This window comes from Triturus cristatus, chromosome 10, assembly GCF_964204655.1.
Source record: "Triturus cristatus chromosome 10, aTriCri1.1, whole genome shotgun sequence".
NCBI classification, from domain to species: domain Eukaryota; kingdom Metazoa; phylum Chordata; class Amphibia; order Caudata; family Salamandridae; genus Triturus; species Triturus cristatus.
The window spans coordinates 1,143,590,644-1,143,613,942 of NC_140593.1; the positions used below are offsets into that span (position 1 = coordinate 1,143,590,644).

Here is a 23,299-nt window from a genome sequence, read left to right on the forward strand (position 1 = left end):
TTGTGCTTCTCTAATTGGTCATTGATGTCCTTGAGAGTCTGAGATAAATCATCTGACGACATTTTAGTGGCTAATTCATTCTTGAGTTGGGTGATCTCTGTGTTTAGATCTTCCAAGATATTGGATAATTCTTCGATGATCAACAATATAAGATCCAAGGAACACTTGTTCAGGATACCATACCATCTGTCTACAAATTTAGGATCATTTTTACACAAGGATGGTTTGAGGGAGATCCGTAAACCTCTCGGAATGCGTTGCGCTCGGTGGTATTGAATCATTGTGCTCGCATGTAAACGCTGGTTGATTTCACGTTTTGTTAAATAAAGGAGTTGCTTGATGTTGCTTTGTATGGTGCCTGTGCCAGAGGGGGTAGCTTCAATGTCTCCTATTAAAGAGTAGATCCTCTGTGTTTCTTCATCGCCGAATGCAAATGTTTCGGCGCGTTTGTCCGTGAGGTTGGTAATGTCTTGATAAGCCATGGGTGCTGCGATAGTGGTTGAGCGATGCAGAAAGACAAGTGTTGAAATATCGCGCACTCCCTTTTAATCTCTGATGTGTATTGAGTTTACTCGAGTAGCGGCGTGCTGCTAGAGGAGCGACCCCTGAACCAAGGTCGAAGAAATAACGAGAGTTGCACTATCCCTGCTAGGGTGGTGTCCCTCTATGCGCACAGCATTGTGGGGTAACGAAGTTACCAAAATTCGTTTTAGTTAAACCAAAGTTCATTTATTCATGGTTGAAAAGTTGAAATTCATTATTCCATATGACAAATTATGACATGTTGAGTCAACAAAGGTACTGATGGATATCCTCTATGCATTTCGGGTAAAAACCCTTCGTCAGGAGGAATCCTGTAAACAGAAACAGGAGAAAAAGTTGCATATCCCCTAATCGGGTTTGTATTCCATTGAAATTAAAATGTTAAAAATGTAGAAAATGAGAAAAATATGTATCCCAGATATCAAGCTCCGAAAAAGTGCACAACGGAACAGTGTTAGAAAGAACTACGCAAACCATATTGGAAATTACACCCGAGTGATCCGGTGTTTTTCTGAAAATTTACCGCGTGTGACTCAAGTAGCAAAACAAATACAATGATAGCAGCGTATTAGTTGACTACGTTAAAAGTTGTGAAAGACGTGTACTAAATTTACCGCGTGTGACTCAAGTAGAGGGGTCGCTCCTCTAGCAGCACGCCGCTACTCGAGTAAACTCAATACACATCAGAGATTAAAAGGGAGTGCGCGATATTTCAACACTTGTCTTTCTGCATCGCTCAACCACTATCGCAGCACCCATGGCTTATCAAGACATTACCAACCTCACGGACAAACGCGCCGAAACATTTGCATTCGGCGATGAAGAAACACAGAGGATCTACTCTTTAATAGGAGACATTGAAGCTACCCCCTCTGGCACAGGCACCATACAAAGCAACATCAAGCAACTCCTTTATTTAACAAAACGTGAAATCAACCAGCGTTTACATGCGAGCACAATGATTCAATACCACCGAGCGCAACGCATTCCGAGAGGTTTACGGATCTCCCTCAAACCATCCTTGTGTAAAAATGATCCTAAATTTGTAGACAGATGGTATGGTATCCTGAACAAGTGTTCCTTGGATCTTATATTGTTGATCATCGAAGAATTATCCAATATCTTGGAAGATCTAAACACAGAGATCACCCAACTCAAGAATGAATTAGCCACTAAAATGTCGTCAGATGATTTATCTCAGACTCTCAAGGACATCAATGACCAATTAGAGAAGCACAAGCAAGAAGTCAATGAGAGGAAACTCAGGAAGTTCCGACGGGACACAATTGATTATAAACTCGGGGAAGTTTATAACTGGGCGGAAGTATACGCCAGGAGAAGACAATTTAAACCACCCTTCAGAACATCTGATACTGACACATCACCGGCCACCAGTGATTCCGATACCACTCGCCGTAAACCGAAGAGTTTCCCACAAAAGGATCAACCTCAATCTCAAACCATTTCAGATACTGAGATCCCAACGACTTCAACTTCTACTTCTTTACCCTCTGCGGTTCCTTTTTTAGGGATAGGCCAAAAAGACCCCGGAGATCCAGGAGGGGCAAAAAAAGCAATTCCACCTTTGGACAAAAGAACGACAAGGAGCCAGCGATAAATGATAGAGACAACTTAGTCATCAACATTTCTTCAACGGTTCTCAATAAATCTCAAATACGCTTGTTACAAAAGGGGTCTTCATTCGTACCAACATACTCCAGCAACCCCATGGAAGCCGATGTAAGTCTATTCAAATTCATGCGGAAACTCAGACTGAGACATTTTTTTGACAATGTTCTTATTGAGCCGCTGTTTAAAACAGAAAATACCTTGAAAGGTCTTACGTCTAAGAGTACCTATGTAGCCCCAGTAAGCCACAAAATTCTTGATACCTTTGAGACTTTGGTGAAGCAAGATCTTCAGTCAGTTTTTAAACATCGTAAACCCAAACATGCAAACTTCACATCGAAGGATAAATCTCTGCTTAAACAACTGGCTGATAATCCCAACATAACCTTCCTTGATGCTGACAAAGGAGGGGCACTTGTTGTCATGGATACCACACACTACTCTCGGAAACTGGATGAACATGTGTTAGACTCTAACACCTATTCAAAACTTGATCACAATCCCACAATGACCATCTTACAAGTATTACAGAATCTTGTGGATAAAGCAGTCCTATCGGGCACCATTGGTGAGACAGAAAAGAAATTCCTTATTTCTAAATTTCCTAGAAGTCCATCCTTACGGATGTTACCGAAGATCCACAAAAATATAGTGGATCCTCCTATGCGGCCCATCGTATCAACGAGGGGCTCACTTCACGAACCAGTTGGCAAATACCTGGACAGACATCTCCAACCTCTCGTACAGTCCATGTCTACCTATGTCAAAGACACTACAGATTTTTTGAACATTCTTCTTAAGTTCAACATCTCGTGGGATACAGACATGTATCTATGCACGATTGATGTTACTTCCCTCTATACCTCAATTCCTCATGACTTGGGGTTAGAAGCCACGGAACATTTTATTTTACAATCACAAATTTCCCCTGATTTACAGGTTTTTCTAATGGAGTTACTACACTTCACACTTTATCACAGCTACTTTTGTTACAATAACCAATACTTCCTCCAATTGAATGGAACATCCATGGGAAATTGCGCAGCACCTTGCTACGCCAACCTGTTTATGCACAAATTCGAGTTGGATCATATCTTGCATACCACACCATGGGAGAATCATTTGTTATTGTTTGTCCGTTACATCGATGATATTTTTTTAATTTGGAGAGGTTCAAAAACCACATTGTCTGAAGCGATCACGAATCTCAACACCATCAATGATCGACTCAAGTTCACTTCCACCATCAGTCAAACGGACATTAATTTTTTAGATGTTCACATCTACATTGTGGATCATCACATTCAAACCACACTCTTCAGGAAAGACACTGACAGAAACAATTTACTTCACTATTCGAGTTTTCATCAACCTTCTCTGAAACGACACTTACCTTTTTCCCAATTTCTCAGGATAAAGAGAATCATTTCTGAACCACAACAACTAACCCAACAAACTTTGGAAATGGAACAACGCTTTGCTAAACGAGGTTATCCATCACAAATACTGTCAACAGCTATCGTCAAATCATCTAACAAAGAAAGGGGAACGTTGTTGGATAAACAACCTACAGCCTCAGACACAGCCACGAGAATGGTTATGGTCACAAAATTCTCAACAGAAAGTTATAACATCAGGAAATCCATTCTCAAACATTGGCCCCTACTACAAATGGAATCTGACTTCAATCACATCTTTTCGCAGCAACCTCTGTTCGCCTATGAAAGGAGTAAAAACTTCATGGAGGTATTGAAATCAACTAGCTCCTCACAGCCTTTTTCTGAATACAAGGGTACCAGACCTTGTTATAATTGCGGGAATTGCAACAACATCATCACAGGCACGAACATACAACATCCAACCAAAGGATACAACATAAAACTTTTCGTATCTGCAACCTGTGATTCCAAAAACGTTGTTTACATGCTGAAGTGCCCATGCGGCCTGCCTTACATTGGCAAAACTGAAAGGAAAATGAAAACTCGATTAAACGAACACAAAAGTAATATCCGTAACAACAACCTGAACTCGACAGTAGCTGTACATTTCAACGAACATAAACACAACGTCAGTCAATTACGTTTCTTAGTGTGTGAAACGGTCCCGCTAAGGGAAGGATGTGACAACAGAAAATTTCTGATCCAAAGAGAGACTTTTTGGATTTATAAAATGAACTCCATGGTACCCCTTGGACTCAATGATCGTCTCGAACTGGGTTGCTTTATTTAACTTTGTATTGATGTCTGTCAGAATGCCCTAAAGTTTACACTTATCTGTATCATCAAATTCATTTCTAAATTGTTCATCGTTTTTCACGTTTTCACATTCAAATTGTTTTTTACATCTATCTTTCACCCATATTTTCTCTACGTTTTTTACGTTTCTTAAAAAAATAACTTTATTATTTTCACCCTTCCACACACTTTTCTTTATTCACATTTTACCTTGGTTACTTTCCACCAACTTCCCGAGTCATTTTTTTCGAATCATTATTCAAGTGTTTTTTGACCATTCTAAGATGGCCGCCAATATCAGAGTCTCCTTTCTCTGTTTACCAAACACACTCTTAACCCGGCCACATGCTCAACAATGGTTCTTCGGACCAGAGCACTTTGGATATGCTCACATGAACGGGTGAACTGAGGTAACTTTCTTGCCCTGTACCGATTCTTGGTATGAGGTTCTATTCTTTGACACGCCCTTATTTTATACACCGGCATGACGATTTCACCTGACTTTAGTACACGTCTTTCACAACTTTTAACGTAGTCAACTAATACGCTGCTATCATTGTATTTGTTTTTCTACTTGAGTCACACGCGGTAAATTTAGTACACGTCTTTCACAACTTTTAACGTAGTCAACTAATACGCTGCTATCATTGTATTTGTTTTGCTACTTGAGTCACACGCGGTAAATTTTCAGAAAAACACCGGGTCACTCGGGTGTAATTTCCAATATGGTTTGCGTAGTTCTTTCTAACACTGTTCCGTTGTGCACTTTTTCGGAGCTTGATATCTGGGATACATATTTTTCTCATTTTCTACATTTTTAACATTTTAATTTCAATGGAATACAAACCCGATTAGGGGATATGCAACTTTTTCTCCTGTTTCTGTTTACAGGATTCCTCCTGACGAAGGGTTTTTACCCGAAATGCATAGAGGATATCCATCAGTACCTTTGTTGACTCAACATGTCATAATTTGTCATATGGAATAATGAATTTCAACTTTTCAACCATGAATAAATGAACTTTGGTTTAACTAAAACGAATTTTGGTAACTTCGTTACCCCACAATGCTGTGCGCATAGAGGGACACCACCCTAGCAGGGATAGTGCAACTCTCGTTATTTCTTCGACCTTGGTTCAGGGGTCGCTCCTCTAGCAGCACGCCGCTACTCGAGTAAACTCAATACACATCAGAGATTAAAAGGGAGTGCGCGATATTTCAACACTTGTCTTTCTGCATCGCTCAACCACTATCGCAGCACCCATGGCTTATCAAGACATTACCAACCTCACGGACAAACGCGCCGAAACATTTGCATTCGGCGATGAAGAAACACAGAGGATCTACTCTTTAATAGGAGACATTGAAGCTACCCCCTCTGGCACAGGCACCATACAAAGCAACATCAAGCAACTCCTTTATTTAACAAAACGTGAAATCAACCAGCGTTTACATGCGAGCACAATGATTCAATACCACCGAGCGCAACGCATTCCGAGAGGTTTACGGATCTCCCTCAAACCATCCTTGTGTAAAAATGATCCTAAATTTGTAGACAGATGGTATGGTATCCTGAACAAGTGTTCCTTGGATCTTATATTGTTGATCATCGAAGAATTATCCAATATCTTGGAAGATCTAAACACAGAGATCACCCAACTCAAGAATGAATTAGCCACTAAAATGTCGTCAGATGATTTATCTCAGACTCTCAAGGACATCAATGACCAATTAGAGAAGCACAAGCAAGAAGTCAATGAGAGGAAACTCAGGAAGTTCCGACGGGACACAATTGATTATAAACTCGGGGAAGTTTATAACTGGGCGGAAGTATACGCCAGGAGAAGACAATTTAAACCACCCTTCAGAACATCTGATACTGACACATCACCGGCCACCAGTGATTCCGATACCACTCGCCGTAAACCGAAGAGTTTCCCACAAAAGGATCAACCTCAATCTCAAACCATTTCAGATACTGAGATCCCAACGACTTCAACTTCTACTTCTTTACCCTCTGCGGTTCCTTTTTTAGGGATAGGCCAAAAAGACCCCGGAGATCCAGGAGGGGCAAAAAAAGCAATTCCACCTTTGGACAAAAGAACGACAAGGAGCCAGCGATAAATGATAGAGACAACTTAGTCATCAACATTTCTTCAACGGTTCTCAATAAATCTCAAATACGCTTGTTACAAAAGGGGTCTTCATTCGTACCAACATACTCCAGCAACCCCATGGAAGCCGATGTAAGTCTATTCAAATTCATGCGGAAACTCAGACTGAGACATTTTTTTGACAATGTTCTTATTGAGCCGCTGTTTAAAACAGAAAATACCTTGAAAGGTCTTACGTCTAAGAGTACCTATGTAGCCCCAGTAAGCCACAAAATTCTTGATACCTTTGAGACTTTGGTGAAGCAAGATCTTCAGTCAGTTTTTAAACATCGTAAACCCAAACATGCAAACTTCACATCGAAGGATAAATCTCTGCTTAAACAACTGGCTGATAATCCCAACATAACCTTCCTTGATGCTGACAAAGGAGGGGCACTTGTTGTCATGGATACCACACACTACTCTCGGAAACTGGATGAACATGTGTTAGACTCTAACACCTATTCAAAACTTGATCACAATCCCACAATGACCATCTTACAAGTATTACAGAATCTTGTGGATAAAGCAGTCCTATCGGGCACCATTGGTGAGACAGAAAAGAAATTCCTTATTTCTGAATTTCCTAGAAGTCCATCCTTACGGATGTTACCGAAGATCCACAAAAATATAGTGGATCCTCCTATGCGGCCCATCGTATCAACGAGGGGCTCACTTCACGAACCAGTTGGCAAATACCTGGACAGACATCTCCAACCTCTCGTACAGTCCATGTCTACCTATGTCAAAGACACTACAGATTTTTTGAACATTCTTCTTAAGTTCAACATCTCGTGGGATACAGACATGTATCTATGCACGATTGATGTTACTTCCCTCTATACCTCAATTCCTCATGACTTGGGGTTAGAAGCCACGGAACATTTTATTTTACAATCACAAATTTCCCCTGATTTACAGGTTTTTCTAATGGAGTTACTACACTTCACACTTTATCACAGCTACTTTTGTTACAATAACCAATACTTCCTCCAATTGAATGGAACATCCATGGGAAATTGCGCAGCACCTTGCTACGCCAACCTGTTTATGCACAAATTCGAGTTGGATCATATCTTGCATACCACACCATGGGAGAATCATTTGTTATTGTTTGTCCGTTACATCGATGATATTTTTTTAATTTGGAGAGGTTCAAAAACCACATTGTCTGAAGCGATCACGAATCTCAACACCATCAATGATCGACTCAAGTTCACTTCCACCATCAGTCAAACGGACATTAATTTTTTAGATGTTCACATCTACATTGTGGATCATCACATTCAAACCACACTCTTCAGGAAAGACACTGACAGAAACAATTTACTTCACTATTCGAGTTTTCATCAACCTTCTCTGAAACGACACTTACCTTTTTCCCAATTTCTCAGGATAAAGAGAATCATTTCTGAACCACAACAACTAACCCAACAAACTTTGGAAATGGAACAACGCTTTGCTAAACGAGGTTATCCATCACAAATACTGTCAACAGCTATCGTCAAATCATCTAACAAAGAAAGGGGAACGTTGTTGGATAAACAACCTACAGCCTCAGACACAGCCACGAGAATGGTTATGGTCACAAAATTCTCAACAGAAAGTTATAACATCAGGAAATCCATTCTCAAACATTGGCCCCTACTACAAATGGAATCTGACTTCAATCACATCTTTTCGCAGCAACCTCTGTTCGCCTATGAAAGGAGTAAAAACTTCATGGAGGTATTGAAATCAACTAGCTCCTCACAGCCTTTTTCTGAATACAAGGGTACCAGACCTTGTTATAATTGCGGGAATTGCAACAACATCATCACAGGCACGAACATACAACATCCAACCAAAGGATACAACATAAAACTTTTCGTATCTGCAACCTGTGATTCCAAAAACGTTGTTTACATGCTGAAGTGCCCATGCGGCCTGCCTTACATTGGCAAAACTGAAAGGAAAATGAAAACTCGATTAAACGAACACAAAAGTAATATCCGTAACAACAACCTGAACTCGACAGTAGCTGTACATTTCAACGAACATAAACACAACGTCAGTCAATTACGTTTCTTAGTGTGTGAAACGGTCCCGCTAAGGGAAGGATGTGACAACAGAAAATTTCTGATCCAAAGAGAGACTTTTTGGATTTATAAAATGAACTCCATGGTACCCCTTGGACTCAATGATCGTCTCGAACTGGGTTGCTTTATTTAACTTTGTATTGATGTCTGTCAGAATGCCCTAAAGTTTACACTTATCTGTATCATCAAATTCATTTCTAAATTGTTCATCGTTTTTCACGTTTTCACATTCAAATTGTTTTTTACATCTATCTTTCACCCATATTTTCTCTACGTTTTTTACGTTTCTTAAAAAAATAACTTTATTATTTTCACCCTTCCACACACTTTTCTTTATTCACATTTTACCTTGGTTACTTTCCACCAACTTCCCGAGTCATTTTTTTCGAATCATTATTCAAGTGTTTTTTGACCATTCTAAGATGGCCGCCAATATCAGAGTCTCCTTTCTCTGTTTACCAAACACACTCTTAACCCGGCCACATGCTCAACAATGGTTCTTCGGACCAGAGCACTTTGGATATGCTCACATGAACGGGTGAACTGAGGTAACTTTCTTGCCCTGTACCGATTCTTGGTATGAGGTTCTATTCTTTGACACGCCCTTATTTTATACACCGGCATGACGATTTCACCTGACTTTAGTACACGTCTTTCACAACTTTTAACGTAGTCAACTAATACGCTGCTATCATTGTATTTGTTTTTCTACTTGAGTCACACGCGGTAAATTTAGTACACGTCTTTCACAACTTTTAACGTAGTCAACTAATACGCTGCTATCATTGTATTTGTTTTGCTACTTGAGTCACACGCGGTAAATTTTCAGAAAAACACCGGGTCACTCGGGTGTAATTTCCAATATGGTTTGCGTAGTTCTTTCTAACACTGTTCCGTTGTGCACTTTTTCGGAGCTTGATATCTGGGATACATATTTTTCTCATTTTCTACATTTTTAACATTTTAATTTCAATGGAATACAAACCCGATTAGGGGATATGCAACTTTTTCTCCTGTTTCTGTTTACAGGATTCCTCCTGACGAAGGGTTTTTACCCGAAATGCATAGAGGATATCCATCAGTACCTTTGTTGACTCAACATGTCATAATTTGTCATATGGAATAATGAATTTCAACTTTTCAACCATGAATAAATGAACTTTGGTTTAACTAAAACGAATTTTGGTAACTTCGTTACCCCACAATGCTGTGCGCATAGAGGGACACCACCCTAGCAGGGATAGTGCAACTCTCGTTATTTCTTCGACCTTGGTTCAGGGGTCGCTCCTCTAGCAGCACGCCGCTACTCGAGTAAACTCAATACACATCAGAGATTAAAAGGGAGTGCGCGATATTTCAACACTTGTCTGTCCTGCGTGATGTCACATCTGTGGACAGAAATGCAACATCGGCTCAGTGTCCCTGAAGGGCTGCATTGCAAGCATCACAATAAATCATGTTATACTCTAAATTTGTCCTCTGCCTCCTTGTGGCTAATGTGTGTAACATGCCTTGTTGTCCTGTGCTATTTACTTCATGGTTGGGGTTTCCCTGACTACATCTCCCAGAATGCATTGCCTGTCTGCACTAACACATGGACTGGAGTGGGATACTCATTTACCAATGGGGGATGTGGGATAGGGGTAGGGGGGCTACATTGCTGTGCTTGCGTCTTACCTTGTTGGGTGGCGGCTCTGGCAGAGCTGTCAGCATCCCCAAGGCCCACGACGCTCTCATTCTCGATTGTGGCCCCCACCAGCTCCTCCAGTTCGGTGAGGGCAGGTGCCCTGTTGGTTCCACCTCCAGTCTGGCTGGCCTCCTTCTGGATTTCCCCCATCTTCCTCTTGGTTACAATCCTCAGGTCATACCAGCGCTTTTTGAGGACCTCTATGTCCCTGTGGGTCACTCCCACAGCATTGACCTGCGCCTGGATGGCCAGCCACATATTGCGCTTTTCAGCCTCAGGCACTTGCAGGGATTGCCTTCCAAACAGCTTCTGGTGCTGCTTCACCACCTCCTCCACCAGCACCTGGAGTTCCTTGGGGCTGAATTTCAGCTTCCTCCTCCTTTCCCCTCCATCTCTCTGTGTCCTCTGGCTGGACATGATGTTTTTTTGCTGCACAAACAGGCACTGGCTCCCTGCCTCTCCTCTGCACCCCACGCCTCTCCAGGGTCTGTTAATTGTGTGCACCTGCCTGGGTGTGGCCACTTCCTGGTTGGGTGGGGTGTGGTTGCACAGGATTGGCTGTTTCCTCAAGTCATGTGATTTTTTTTCCCGATTCGGTATTTACCGATTCGGTAAATACCACCTCGGTATTTACCGATTCGGTAAATTCCGATTCTTGATTACCGAATGTTACCGATTCGGTAATTATTACCGAATTTTTACCTACATATAACTTACCGATTCTTAAATACCGATTCGGTACGGCTCGGTATTTAAGAATCAGTAATTTTTATTTACCTACATGAGGCCCATAATTTTTTAGTTTTATATAGCTCGAACTTGACCCGAAGGTATCGGGTATCAGAGCGCTTTACATAGAGGACACATTCATGTTTTTGTTAGGCACGGGGAGATTAAGTGATTTGCCCAGAATCACAGGATGTTCAGCATCATTGCTGAGACTCGAACCTGGTTCCCCAGGTTGGAGGTCGACCGCCCTAGCCGTTAGGCCCTGTCTTGGTGTCTGGGGATGCATGCCCACAAGAGATGGGGGTGGCGGGGAAATGTCAGTGTACGTGTGTGGGTGTTTGTTTACAGGTGGATGGGGCATCTCTGAATATCTGACAGGGGGGGTGGGGGGGGGGGTTTGTGTGCATCAAAAGGCACAGTGTGCAGGTTTCACACAGTGTATGCCTGCAGAAGATTCTGTCTATTGTAGGATGAGTGTGGGTTTGTGCATACAGTCTGTCTTTGTAGGGCGTTTATATGCTTGAGTTGTGTGTGCCTGCTGTGGATGTGTGTGTGTGTCTCTTCAGGGAAAGATAATAATAAAAAGAAAGATATCCATAAAAAAGAAAGACATTAAAGTGAAAACTGACAGGGAACCAGAAAATAGAGCGAATTATTTAGCAGTATCAAAATGTATCTGTATGTTGTAGGTTAGATGCCCCTTGGATGTTAGTCAGATTCTTACTTAAAGGTGCAATTTGCAGTTCACTGGTAAAACAATACAATACAGTGCAAGACAATCATTTTCTCACCCCTTCTTTCAACATCTATTTTCTTCCTTTGTGCTTCGAAGCAACTAATTGGAGGCTTTTACGGGGCTGAATTGGGAAGTGTTGGAAGGGACATTATGCCCATTGCTTTCTAGGGCTTGGCTGTCCTTCGGCAATATTTATTTCTAGAGTTTTAATTGCAAGCATTCCGTCTTTACCAATAAGAAGGCTGCTTACTTGGTAAGACCGCTAGATGGCACTATTCACAATATGTTCTCTTTTCATAAAGTAAATGTTCTTAATAACTTAAAAGCGAGTGCTCATGCCACCTGACTAAGAAACGACCCCAGGGCTCTCACCAAGTTTTGGCTCCAGGACTGGCACGAACGTCTGAGAAGCCTGGTGCATTTAGCCCCTCCAATGTAATTTACTAAATACATCAAAAAAATATCGAAATCTTCCAGTGGCATGAGGGTGTGAGCAATCTTGGAATTTGACTCACTGGTGCTGTAAGCAGAAATATGTGCTGAAGATAAGTTATCCCTGTTGTTTTGGGGGTTTTAACAGACAACTTGGCACTGCCTGGCAGAGCAGAAGGGTGGAGCAGGGTCGGTGGTGCAAGTTATGGGACGCCACTTTATTTAGATGGGGCGGGGGTCTGTTATGCCGGAGAGTGTGACACTATGTTGGAGAGAGCTGCCACACAAGAGCTTTCTTTTCTAGAGAGGGTTCGGCCAGGATGGCCCAGAGAGAGAAACTAAAGTTGGAAGTAGGGAGTGATGTCAGGAAAGAGCTTGCCCCCATTCACACAGAATGTTTTGACGTGTAATCTATACAATGCATACACAATAGCATAAGCACATTGTAGTGCAAGATATAAATAATATAAGTACTGATGGGATACAAGTGCTGCATGCCTTTCACATATTTTGGAGACTTACGCCCGTTTGCCCTATTTGTATAACTTACGTTGTGCCTATAATACAGAGGTGGAGTTAGATTAATGAAACATTAAAAAAACTATTTTCACTTTGAATGTCTCCTTGTTGCATCTTTTCTCTCGGATGCCACCCTCTTTCCTACATGTAACATCATAAAAGGGACTTAATTGGACACTTTATTGCACTGTCTGGACCACTCGCTTCGCCTTCATTTCAGTGTAAGGTGGGGGCTCTGCTAAATGCCCGTTTATACATCACATGAATAGTTTCGTGTCGGCGGTATGTCTGTCAGCGATAAAGGCTGTCTGTCTGTCTCTCCTCGCTATGTCTTGGTGTCCGGGACAGCAGCCGGTCTGGCGGTGATCAAGAGGCGGGGGTGACACGCGCTGCCCTCGGGGAGGACGATCAAACGAAGTCATGTGAACGAAGACATATTGCATTAGAAGAGCTCCCTTCCGGAAGTGGGCAGAGCACGCCCAGCCTAATTAATGTCTCGAGGAGGAAGATGGTCCCATGAGGGAGGCGCTCAAGCCGCAGACCCCGCCAGAGTTTGGGACTCACTTGGGACCTGGCGGGGCGATCTTGGCGAAAAGAGCGGCGCGTGGGCGACATCGAGAGAGCCTAACACCGGATCCAAGGAGAAAGGTAACGGGAAAGGGGGGGGGGGGGGGGAGGTTTAGGTGGCTGAAAAATGATTACCATTTATTTACCTCGGGCCGGGCGCTCGAGGGGAGGCTGGGGTGGGGTTGAATGTCTTGCTGAGGGGCGCCAGGCCCTACAAGTAGAAGGGCGTAGCTGAAGTTTTCACCCGTGTGAGTGACGTGGGAGTTTACAGAAGTTGAGGCATGTCACGATTGATGTGAAATGCTGGGTGGGAGCAGTGCTTTAATTGGGCCGGTACTGTCCGGTACTGAGGCCCTGCACTTCTCAAGAGTGTCCTAATACTTTTAATTGGAGGGTACCGGCACTTCTCAGAAACAAGCAGGTACCCTGCCTCCCCCCCCCAGATTTTTTAGTGGGGGGGGACGGGTAGGGGGGGTGACGAGGGGACTACACCATTTTCTGTCTCTCTTCTGTCAGTCGCAGGGCCATTGGAACTCTTTGACGTGCCCATGGTCCTGCACTTGACCTGTAACCTTCCCTTTTGTTGTGCTGCAAAACTTCCGGAATTGCTTCTCACGTTGTCTTCCGCACCAGGCGGCCTGCAGTCTGCACTTCCAGGGCAAAGGAAGAGAGGTAGTTTGTTGAGTGATGGCTGCATCCTGCCCCTCCTCAGCCCCAACCCTACCTTATTTGACAGTTTCACGCTGCGCAATTCAGCCACTCAAACGTTGATGTTTTGTTGATGGTGATTTTGAGCATTTGAACCTTGCCCTGGAACATGAGAGCAATTATCATCAGACATAGTCTAAGCACACATCTTATGCACACTATTGTATTGTAATTGCATTTGTATAGCTCTTACTACCTCTGACAAGGCGTCAAAGCGCTTTTTCGGCAAGTAGCATGCTACTCCGGAACCCATAAAGGATTAGTGTTGAATTAGTATTGTGAGGTATGAAGAGTCACCCCACCCATGGATGCCTCAGGAACCAGGTTACCTGTACCAGGGAAGCCGGGTGCATAGGGGTGAAGTGACGTTGGAACCTGCCATATAAGACAATGGAAGACTTCGAAGAAGATGCCTTTGGAGAAGCCTGTGCAGGAGTCCAGTGGAATGGAAGAGTGGATTCTTGAAGATGAGTACCTGCAAGCAGATGGGACAGAGTCTATGCCACTCGGAAGTGACCAGGAGGCACGGAAGCACAATGCCCACCGATGTTGGGAGGTTCAAGAGTGAAGACAGTGACCTTATCGCTGCAGCTGTGAGGACCAGGCAATGCTGAGGAAGACCAGGAGCCATGCACGAGCTGTCCCATATCGAGTGTCGGTGGTCGGTGTCTGGCGGGAGCACCAACAAGCCTTGGTAGCCGCAACTGGCATGGAATGTGAAAAGATGCAAACATTGGGACCAGAAAGGTCCAAGGGACTCACCAAGTGCAGGAGAGTCAGAGCAGGCATGAGCAAGCAGGGGAGCCCACTGAAGGAAAGAAAGAGCCTCAAGAAGACCCACAGGCCGCAGGCACAGGAGTCGCAAGAGGACCTCAGGCAGCTCAGCAAAGATGGAGGCCTACCAGAGGATGCAGTGAGGATGCTGATCTTTGAGGGATGAGGTGCTAGAGGCTGGAGCCTCTTGTAGCCTGAAGATCTCTGGAGTGCAGAGCCAACACGGCTTGACAACAGCAAATCAATGCGGTGCACAGAGGTTTGGTCCCAGCGGCTTAGACGGGGGATACTGTGCACAAAATTGCAGAGAAGACAGGTCAGGCCCCTAGGGAGCTGTAGAACCACCCCCTATGTGGCTGGGCCTCGGGAGGTGTGTAGCACGACAGGAGCAGCATACCGGTCAGCTTAGTTGCTGTGCCTGCAGAAGCAGGGGAGTGACTCCTAAGGGAGATTACTTCGTTGTCCTTGATTCCCACAGGCCTTCTGGAGAACCTGGTTGAAACACAGACACAGACAGCGCAGAAGACTTGAAGAACAGTGAGACCAGGAGCAGCAGGAGACTTCTCTGATGCAGTCTAGGTTCCATTCAAAGTCTGACGAAGTCCATGTGTCCAGACAGCCAAAGAGAGTCTTGGTTTCAAAGGTGAGTCTTCTTCCACTTCTAATCTGAGGACCCACCCACAGGGGAGACCTTACGTACCCCAGGGAAAGGGTTGGAGTGACTCGGGGGTCCCTTCCAAAGGAGGGGCTGGACAGAGGGGAGGATACTCCCCTGTCCTTTGTCCAGTTTTGCGCCAGGCCGGGCCCCAAGGGTTCACTAACTGGCTCAAACCGGAGCATGCAAGACTTATTGTGGCGCCAAGCGATTAGGCCCATATCGGGCTGTACTGGAGGGGGAAGCTATTTCCCTTATGCTTGTTATACACCGGAAGATTAACTGCCCCCTAAGCTCTGATACCCTAGATAAGAATAGTTGATCTTTTAACCTTCACCGTTCCACTGCACAGACTTCAGTTTCTTATAAAGTTTCTATGGTTTTTATTTTCTTCTATAAAAACTGTAAACTTTTATATTGTGCTATTCTGTCATACCCTGATGTGAAATCACCAACTGCTAATGTGAAAGACTCAAACAAAATGCATATTTAGTAATAGGAGATACCACTGTACACCCAGATCCTGAAGATATTACCTACCTGATTATTAGACTGCAGTACGGCGATAAATATGCGAGCCACTGAGCAGAGTCCTCATCAGGGTATATATCATTTAAGACCGTGTTCACCCTGAGGGCGCTGCATGTAGATTTATGTACTGTCTGTGTGCTGAACTGTGATATCAGAAATGCCAATAAAAAGAGGTTTAAAAAAAAAAATGGAGCATGCAAGGAGGGCACCAAATTTGCCATTCAAAGCAGTCTGGTGCCTCTGGAAAGCACCCCCACCCCCTCCCAATACACTAAGCCCTGTCTGGGAGGTGGTCACACCTCCCTGTGACAGGAAACCTATTGTTCTGCCTTCCCCTGCTCGAGCTCAGCTCAGCAGCAGGAGGGCAGAATCGTGTCTGTGGTCAGCAGCAGACCTTGAAAGGCTGTTACCGGGAGTGCAGGGGGCTCCCCTAAGGAGCCCCACCAGTACATGGGATCACACTACCAGCACTGTAATCAGTGTTGGGGTATGATTCCAACATGTTTAATACCAAACATGACCAGGTTCAGTGCAGCCATTATTTAGTTGGACATCTCGTAATGACTGATATCCACTATATACGTTAAAATGGCTGACCACACTTACAAAGCCTGGATGATCGACTCTGGGGTTTGTAGGGGTGTTCTGCTCATGCAGGGGCACCCTCGCACTTGTAACCAAGCACACTGCTTTCCACAGGGGTGACTTATAGGTTTTAAGTGCAGTGACCTCAGATATAAGGAAACTTATATCTGAGGTGTGAGAGGTGCAAGCACCATCTCACACAGTCTGCAATGGAAGGCCTGAAGTCTGAGTTTAAGTGGAATCCCATGGGTGGCACAATACATGCTGCAGCCCATGGGAGACCCCTGGTGTACCCATACCCTGGGTACCTTAGTACCATATACTAGCGACTTATAAGGGTATACCAGTAGCCAATCGAGGCTGTATGAAAGTACGTACCAGAGCCAATTTAGGGGAGAGAGCACAATTGCTGGGGTCTTAATTAGCAGAATCCCAGCAGACTACAGTCAAACACACTGACACCAGGCCAAAAGTGGGGGTAACCATGAAAGCAGATCCTACTCACCTACCCCCCCCCCCCCCCCAAACGTAAGGACATGAGACTAACCTTGCCAAGTTGAGTCTGTATTCTCTATGTGGAAATATCTGGAAAGTCCATCTGCATTGGCATGGTTACTTCGAGGTCTATGTTCCACAGAAAAGTTCATCCCCTGTTGGCACATGGACCACCTCAAAACTTTGGGTTTTTCACCCTTCATCTGTTTAAGCCATAAGGGGGGCTTATAGTCTGTCTGAAAAATGAAGTGAGTGCCAAACAGGTATGCAAAAACAACAGTTGATGGACAGAATGCAAAACAATGTCATACATTCACCCCAGTGCAGAGATTTGGGCCTAAATCCATCGTTTTTTTGCTCACCATGCCATTCCAGTTTGAACCCAGCCATATGCAAATCAGTCTTGACCCTGTGCCTCATGGGAACAGTCCAGCTTAAACTGCCAAGCCAGGTCCTCCCTGGACTGGAAACAAGCATCCTAGGACCGGTTTCGGGGTTTCACCCCTCTTCAGCCAGAATAGCTTGATTCCAGTGGCATGGAGAGCACCGGATCCACGTCTGGGCATACCCGTCCCACTCGGGGTGACAAATGCAAAAACAACAGTTGATGAACAGAATGCAGAACAATGTCATACGTTCACCCCAGTACAGAGATCTGGGCCTAAATCCATCGTTTTTTGTTCACCATGCCATTCCAGTTTGAACCCAGCCATATGCAAATCAGTCTTGACCCTGTGCCTCATGGGAACAGTCCAGCTTAAACTGCCAAGCCAGGTCCTCCCTGGACTGGAAACAAGCATCCTAGGACCGGTTTCGGGGTTTCACCCCTCTTCAGCCAGAATAGCTTGATTCCAGTGGCATGGAGAGCACCGGACCCACGTCTGGGCATACCCGTCCCACTCGGGGTGACAAATGCAAAACAACAGTTGATGGACAGAATGCAGAACAATGTCATACATTCACCCCCGTATGGAGATCTGGGCCTAAATCCATCATTTTTTTGCTCACCATGCCATTCCAGTTTGAACCCATCTGTTTAAGCCATAAGAGGGGCTTATAGTCTGTCTGAAAAATGAAGTGAGTGCCAAACAGGTATGCAAAAACAACAGTTGATGGACAGAATGCAGAACAATGTCATACATTCACCCCAGTATGGAGATCTGGGCCTAAATCCATCGTTTTTTTGCTCACCATGCCATTCAAGTTTGAACCCAGCCATCTGCAAATCAGTCTTGACCCTGTGCCTCATGGGAACAGTCCAGCCCGAACTGCCAAGCCAGGTCCTCCCTGGACTGGAAACAAGCATCCTGGGACCGGTTTGGGGGTTTCACCCCTCTTCGGCCAGGGTAGCTTGATTTCAGTGGCATGGAGAGCACAGGATCCATGTCTGGGCATACCCGTCCCTCTCGGGGTGACAAATGCAAAAACAACAATTGATGAACAGAATGCAGAACAATGTCATACATTCACCCCAGTACAGAGATCTGGGCCTAAATCCATTGTTTTTTTGCTCACCATGCCATTCCAGTTTGAACCCAGCCATATGCAAATCAGTCTTGACCCTGTGCCTCATGGGAACAGTCCAGCCTAAACTGCCAAGCCAGGTCCTCCCTGAACTGGAAACAAGCATTCTAGGACCGGTTTCTGGGTTTCACCCCTCTTCCGCCAGAATAGCTTGATTCCAGTGGCATGGAGAGCACCGGACCCACGTCTGGGCATACCCGTCCCACTCGGGGTGACAAATGCAAAAACAACAGTTGATGGACAGAATGCAGAACAATGTCATACATTCACCCCAGTACGGAGATCTGGGCCTAAATCCATCGTTTTTTTGCTCACCATGCCATTTCAGTTTGAACCCAGCCATATGCAAATCAGTCTTGACCCTGTGCCTCATGGGAACAGCCCAGCCCGAACTGCCAAGCCAGGTCCTCCCTGGACTGGAAACAAGCATCCTAGGACCGGTATCGGGGTTTCACCCCTCTTCAGCCAGGATAGCTTGATTCCAGTGGCATGGAGAGCATGCGACCCACGTCTGGGTCCCTTGCTCACTTTGCCACTGGATTCAAGCTAGCCTGGCTGAAGAGGGCTGTTAGCCTGAAACCGGTCCCAGAATGCTTGTTTCCAGTCCAGGGAAGACATGGCTTGGCAGTTCGGGCTGGACTGTTCCCATGAGGCACAGGGTCAAGACTGATTTGCATATAGCTGTGTCTGAACTGGATTGGCAAAATGAGCTAAATAATGATGATGGATTCAACCCAGATCTGTGACTGGGGGTGAGTGTTTGAAAAGTTTCAGCGCTCCGTTCATCATCTCCTTGTGTTTGCTTTGTTCCCCCTAAGTTGGCAGGGTATGCCCAGACGTGGGTCCCTTGCTCACTTTGCCACTTGATTCAAGCTAGCCTGGCTGAAGAGGGCTGTTAGCCCGAAACCGGTCCCACCCAGGATGCTTGTTTCCAGTCCAGGGAAGACATGGCTTGACAGTTCAGGCTCGACTGTTCCCATGAGGCACAGGGTCAAGACTGATTTGCAAATAGCTGTGTCTGAACTGGGGTGGCAAAGTGAGCTAAAGAATGATGATGGATTTAACCCTGATCTGAGACTGGGGGTGAGTGTTTGAAATGTTTCAGCACTCCGTCCATCATCTCCTTGTGTTTGCCAAACAGTTATGGCTTCAGCTTCTTCAAGATCCAGACCTCAGCAAAGGCTTCCCTCTCTAGAGCTGACCAATGCTTCTCCCTGGGGAGCAACCTTCTGCTTAGTAAAGCTACTGGTTGATCCTGGCCCTCTCCTTTAAGCTGTGACAGCACTGCACCTCTCCTTCCAGAGCCTTAATAGAACTATCTGCAAAATCTACCCAGTCTTGAGTGTGTCCCTTCTGTGTATCCCTAAACGTAGCCCTGTATTGCTCAATGATTAATCCAAACCCATCTATAATTGTCTGCATCTTCTTCCTTCACACTCAAGATTTTGTCTCCACCTTTGTTAGCAAAGGAGAGCCACAGGATAGCTGCCCACTCCCCCTGAGGGACCTTCTGAACTTTAAAGACCCTCTCTAAAGCAGTAATGCACTTACAGATGTCATCACCCTCCTGGTAAGGAGGGACTATCCTGCTCCTGTTCCTAGTGTCAAAGGAGTATTCCCTAAGTCCAGGTTCAGTAGTGCAGCCACCTTGGGATTCTAATCCCAAATTCTTCCTAGCCCTCTTGACTTCTAGGGTGTCCGTATCTAGGGCCAACTATTCCTTCTTAATTCTGAGTTTGGCTTTCTCAAGTTTAAGCAGGTGGTATTCCCTGTTTTTGTTCTAATCAGCTTTTTATTACCAGCGTGGAAGAAAATAAGAAGCAGTTACATGGGTCTTGTATAATGATGACTAGTGTTTTCTTAGAATAATGTATAACATTTTATATTTGGAAAATTCTTCTTGTATATAATATGTCAACATGTTACCTACAGTTTTTATGCTGTTTTAATGTTATTCTATATTTATATCTGTAATTATGATGTTTTTATGTGTAATAATACTTGCAATAAACGTTTTGATTAAAGTAACATTATGGCCGTCCCCTGACATAAAGTAGTGACTGCATGAAACATGCATGGTCTCATTGCACCACTGTGCGGCCTACTGTGTGTATTAAAGGCATATGTTAAGAATGCAAGCCAGAAGCGTTGCATTTGCTAATGCCTGTTTATTTTTTTATCTTGTCCTCACAGGTTTATTGATATCTGAACTCTTGCAGCTATGGGAGTGTCCGGGATGGTGAACGTCCTCATCCTTGGGGTGTCCTTCCTCCTGATCTTCACTGCATTTGCCACATGTGGAAATCTGGTGGTAAGATGGGTATTTAATTCTAGGTGGGGTTAGTGACTACACCGCTCAGCAGATAGAGGAACCTATAGACTGCTTCAAGTGTCTGTGCCAGTTCCAACTAGAAAGTGCTGTCAAAACACTAAAGAGTGAAATTTGCATGAAGGAACTGCAGGGGGTCAGAGCAACTGCATGATGGGTGGTTGAGAGGCAAATGGTAGCCTGTTTAGTTGGTGATTTGTAGTTAGTTGCTGTGAACCAGTACAGTACTGGGTGATGGACGTGACCAAAAGCCGTTTTGTCTTAGGTAAGTGTAAAAGCGTCAAGCAATCAACTGAAGGGTGATGGTATTAGAATTATTGTTGGTCATGTATGGTAATTGCATTTGTTTAGTGCTTAATGCACCTGAAGAGGCATTGAAGCACTTTACGCCGGGCAGCACACTGCTCCAGAACTCAAGGTTAGTGCAATCTTCAGCGGTAATTAAGATTACTGTTGTGCTCTTATGGAAACCATTCCATGCATTCACTCCAGTGTCCATGTGGTAGATTCAATTAGCAGGCCTTAGTTGTGATGTTTAATGTGAGAGTGGCTTTGTGAATTCATGCAAACGGTTGATGGTATTAAAAGATGAGCTGTTGGAGAGTAGGCATTGGTAGTATGCAGTGGTTGGGCTTTAAATGGAGATGTTGTGATCTTGCAAAAGAGATGTGGGCCATTTGCAGTAAAACAATAACAAGGATTAAAGTCAACATGCACCTGACTTAAAGTAGGCTGTGCTCAGAGAGAGAAGGCATGCAGAGAACTGAAAAGTAAGGAGAAGTTAATTTGAATAAAGGAGAGGCAGCAAATGGAAGTGCTAAGTCAAGGTGAATTTTCATAGGAAAGGGTTTTTTGAGATTGATGCAAAACTGTTAAAGAAACAACATTATTTGCAAGTGAGATAGTTCAATATATTCGGTATCTTGATAATCATTAAAACCAGGTAAATGGTCTATTCCTTGAACGGCTACTGCTAGACCACCGCTTGAGCAAGGATAGAAGATCTGCCCAGGGGTTGGAAGAGTAAAGTAAAGGCTGGACACAAGTATAGGGACCTATCAAACACTGTATGCTGCTCTTAAAGGAAGCAGCTACCTCATTCTCATATCAACATGAGGCTACACACAGGGTAAACAAAGCACCACATTAAAAAGGAGTCTATGCAAATACTGGAGTAGAAAGATGTTTATGATATTCATCCTTAAAGTTTGGGTCACAGTATTTATTATAAAAGAAAGATGGGGTCCATCAAGGGTGCCCCTGCTTCAGTACGCCACAGGATAGGGTTGAGTACAGCCTGCAGGCAGTGGAAGTGCATTGCTCCATTCCAATGGCTTGAAGCTGGAGACCAGACATTGAAACGAGTGGGGTGGAGTCAGGCATTCCCTTAGATATTCAATGAGGGCCTTGTTCGGAGGGGGGTGCTGATTAAGTGCCTTGTCTTGACCACTGCAGGTTTGGTAGATAACGAGTAACTGTGAGGGGTGGGAGTGCAGTTTCCATTGTAATGTGTGGAAGTTTCTAGGAATGCTGCCTCTTGAGCCTTACTCAGCAGTTAAAAATCAATGCAAAGTCCAGAAACAAGAAAAAAAAAAAGTCTAGTACTTTGTGGGGGAGTAAGTCCAAAAATGGTACACAACCAATGCATCTTGGGTAAAATGTGACACAAAGGCAGACTGGTGCAGCGGCATCTATCCAGCAGAACACCTCTGTGGGTGGGTGGCCCTCTCTCCTATCGTGGAAAACTATAGTCCCAGCACAAGAAACATCCCTCAAATTCAAAGCCCCTCTGAGAACAACCCCCCACCCCCCCATAGGGAGGTACGGGAAACACAGCATTTCCAAGAACAGTGAGCTTTAGATTTCTATAATTGAGTAGATAGTGCTCCAAATGGTGCTGATTTTAAATACCATGTAATCCGTGGAACTCCAGAACTAGCCCTTCCTGGGTGACAGGAGCACGCATACATCTTCTGCCCTAGTTCGTGGGTCAATCACTGAAAGAGGGGTTGTAGACAGGTATCGCTCACAGACAGCCCGCAGACACCACAGATATGCACGGATGTCAGAAGGCATGTGTCAAAAACATGTTTGAAGGCCCCACACGTACTCAGATCACACAGATGTCACAGTACATACACAAATGCAGAAATGTCAGAAGAGGCACACACACGTCACAAGAGACACATCACAAAATGCACGCACGTCACAAGTGGCACAACCATCACACAGATGTCAGAAGACGAGAGGACGCACACACATCACAAGAGACAGTCCAAAACTTACCAAGTGGCAAACCCATCACACAGGTACCAGAAGAGAAGACGCACACGGCGGCTGCCCGCGGCTCACGCAGTGAGCCACCTAAAGGGGCGGCCACCTTAGTGCCAC

The 23,299-nt window shown here is 44.5% G+C and overlaps 1 protein-coding gene across 1 annotated transcript in view; it reads left to right on the plus strand.

Annotated features, from left to right (window-relative positions):
- Positions 1-13,313: 13,313 nt before the first annotated feature.
- LOC146796776 (UNC93-like protein MFSD11) overlaps positions 13,314-23,299 on the plus strand; it is a 90,295-nt gene continuing 80,309 nt past the window's right edge. The window contains exons 1-3 of the mRNA XM_085629493.1: positions 13,314-13,388; positions 15,268-15,432; positions 20,773-20,890. Coding sequence (XP_085485619.1) covers positions 20,801-20,890 — 90 coding nt within the window. The 5' untranslated portion in view covers positions 13,314-13,388; positions 15,268-15,432; positions 20,773-20,800. The remainder of the gene's footprint in view (positions 13,389-15,267; positions 15,433-20,772; positions 20,891-23,299) is intronic.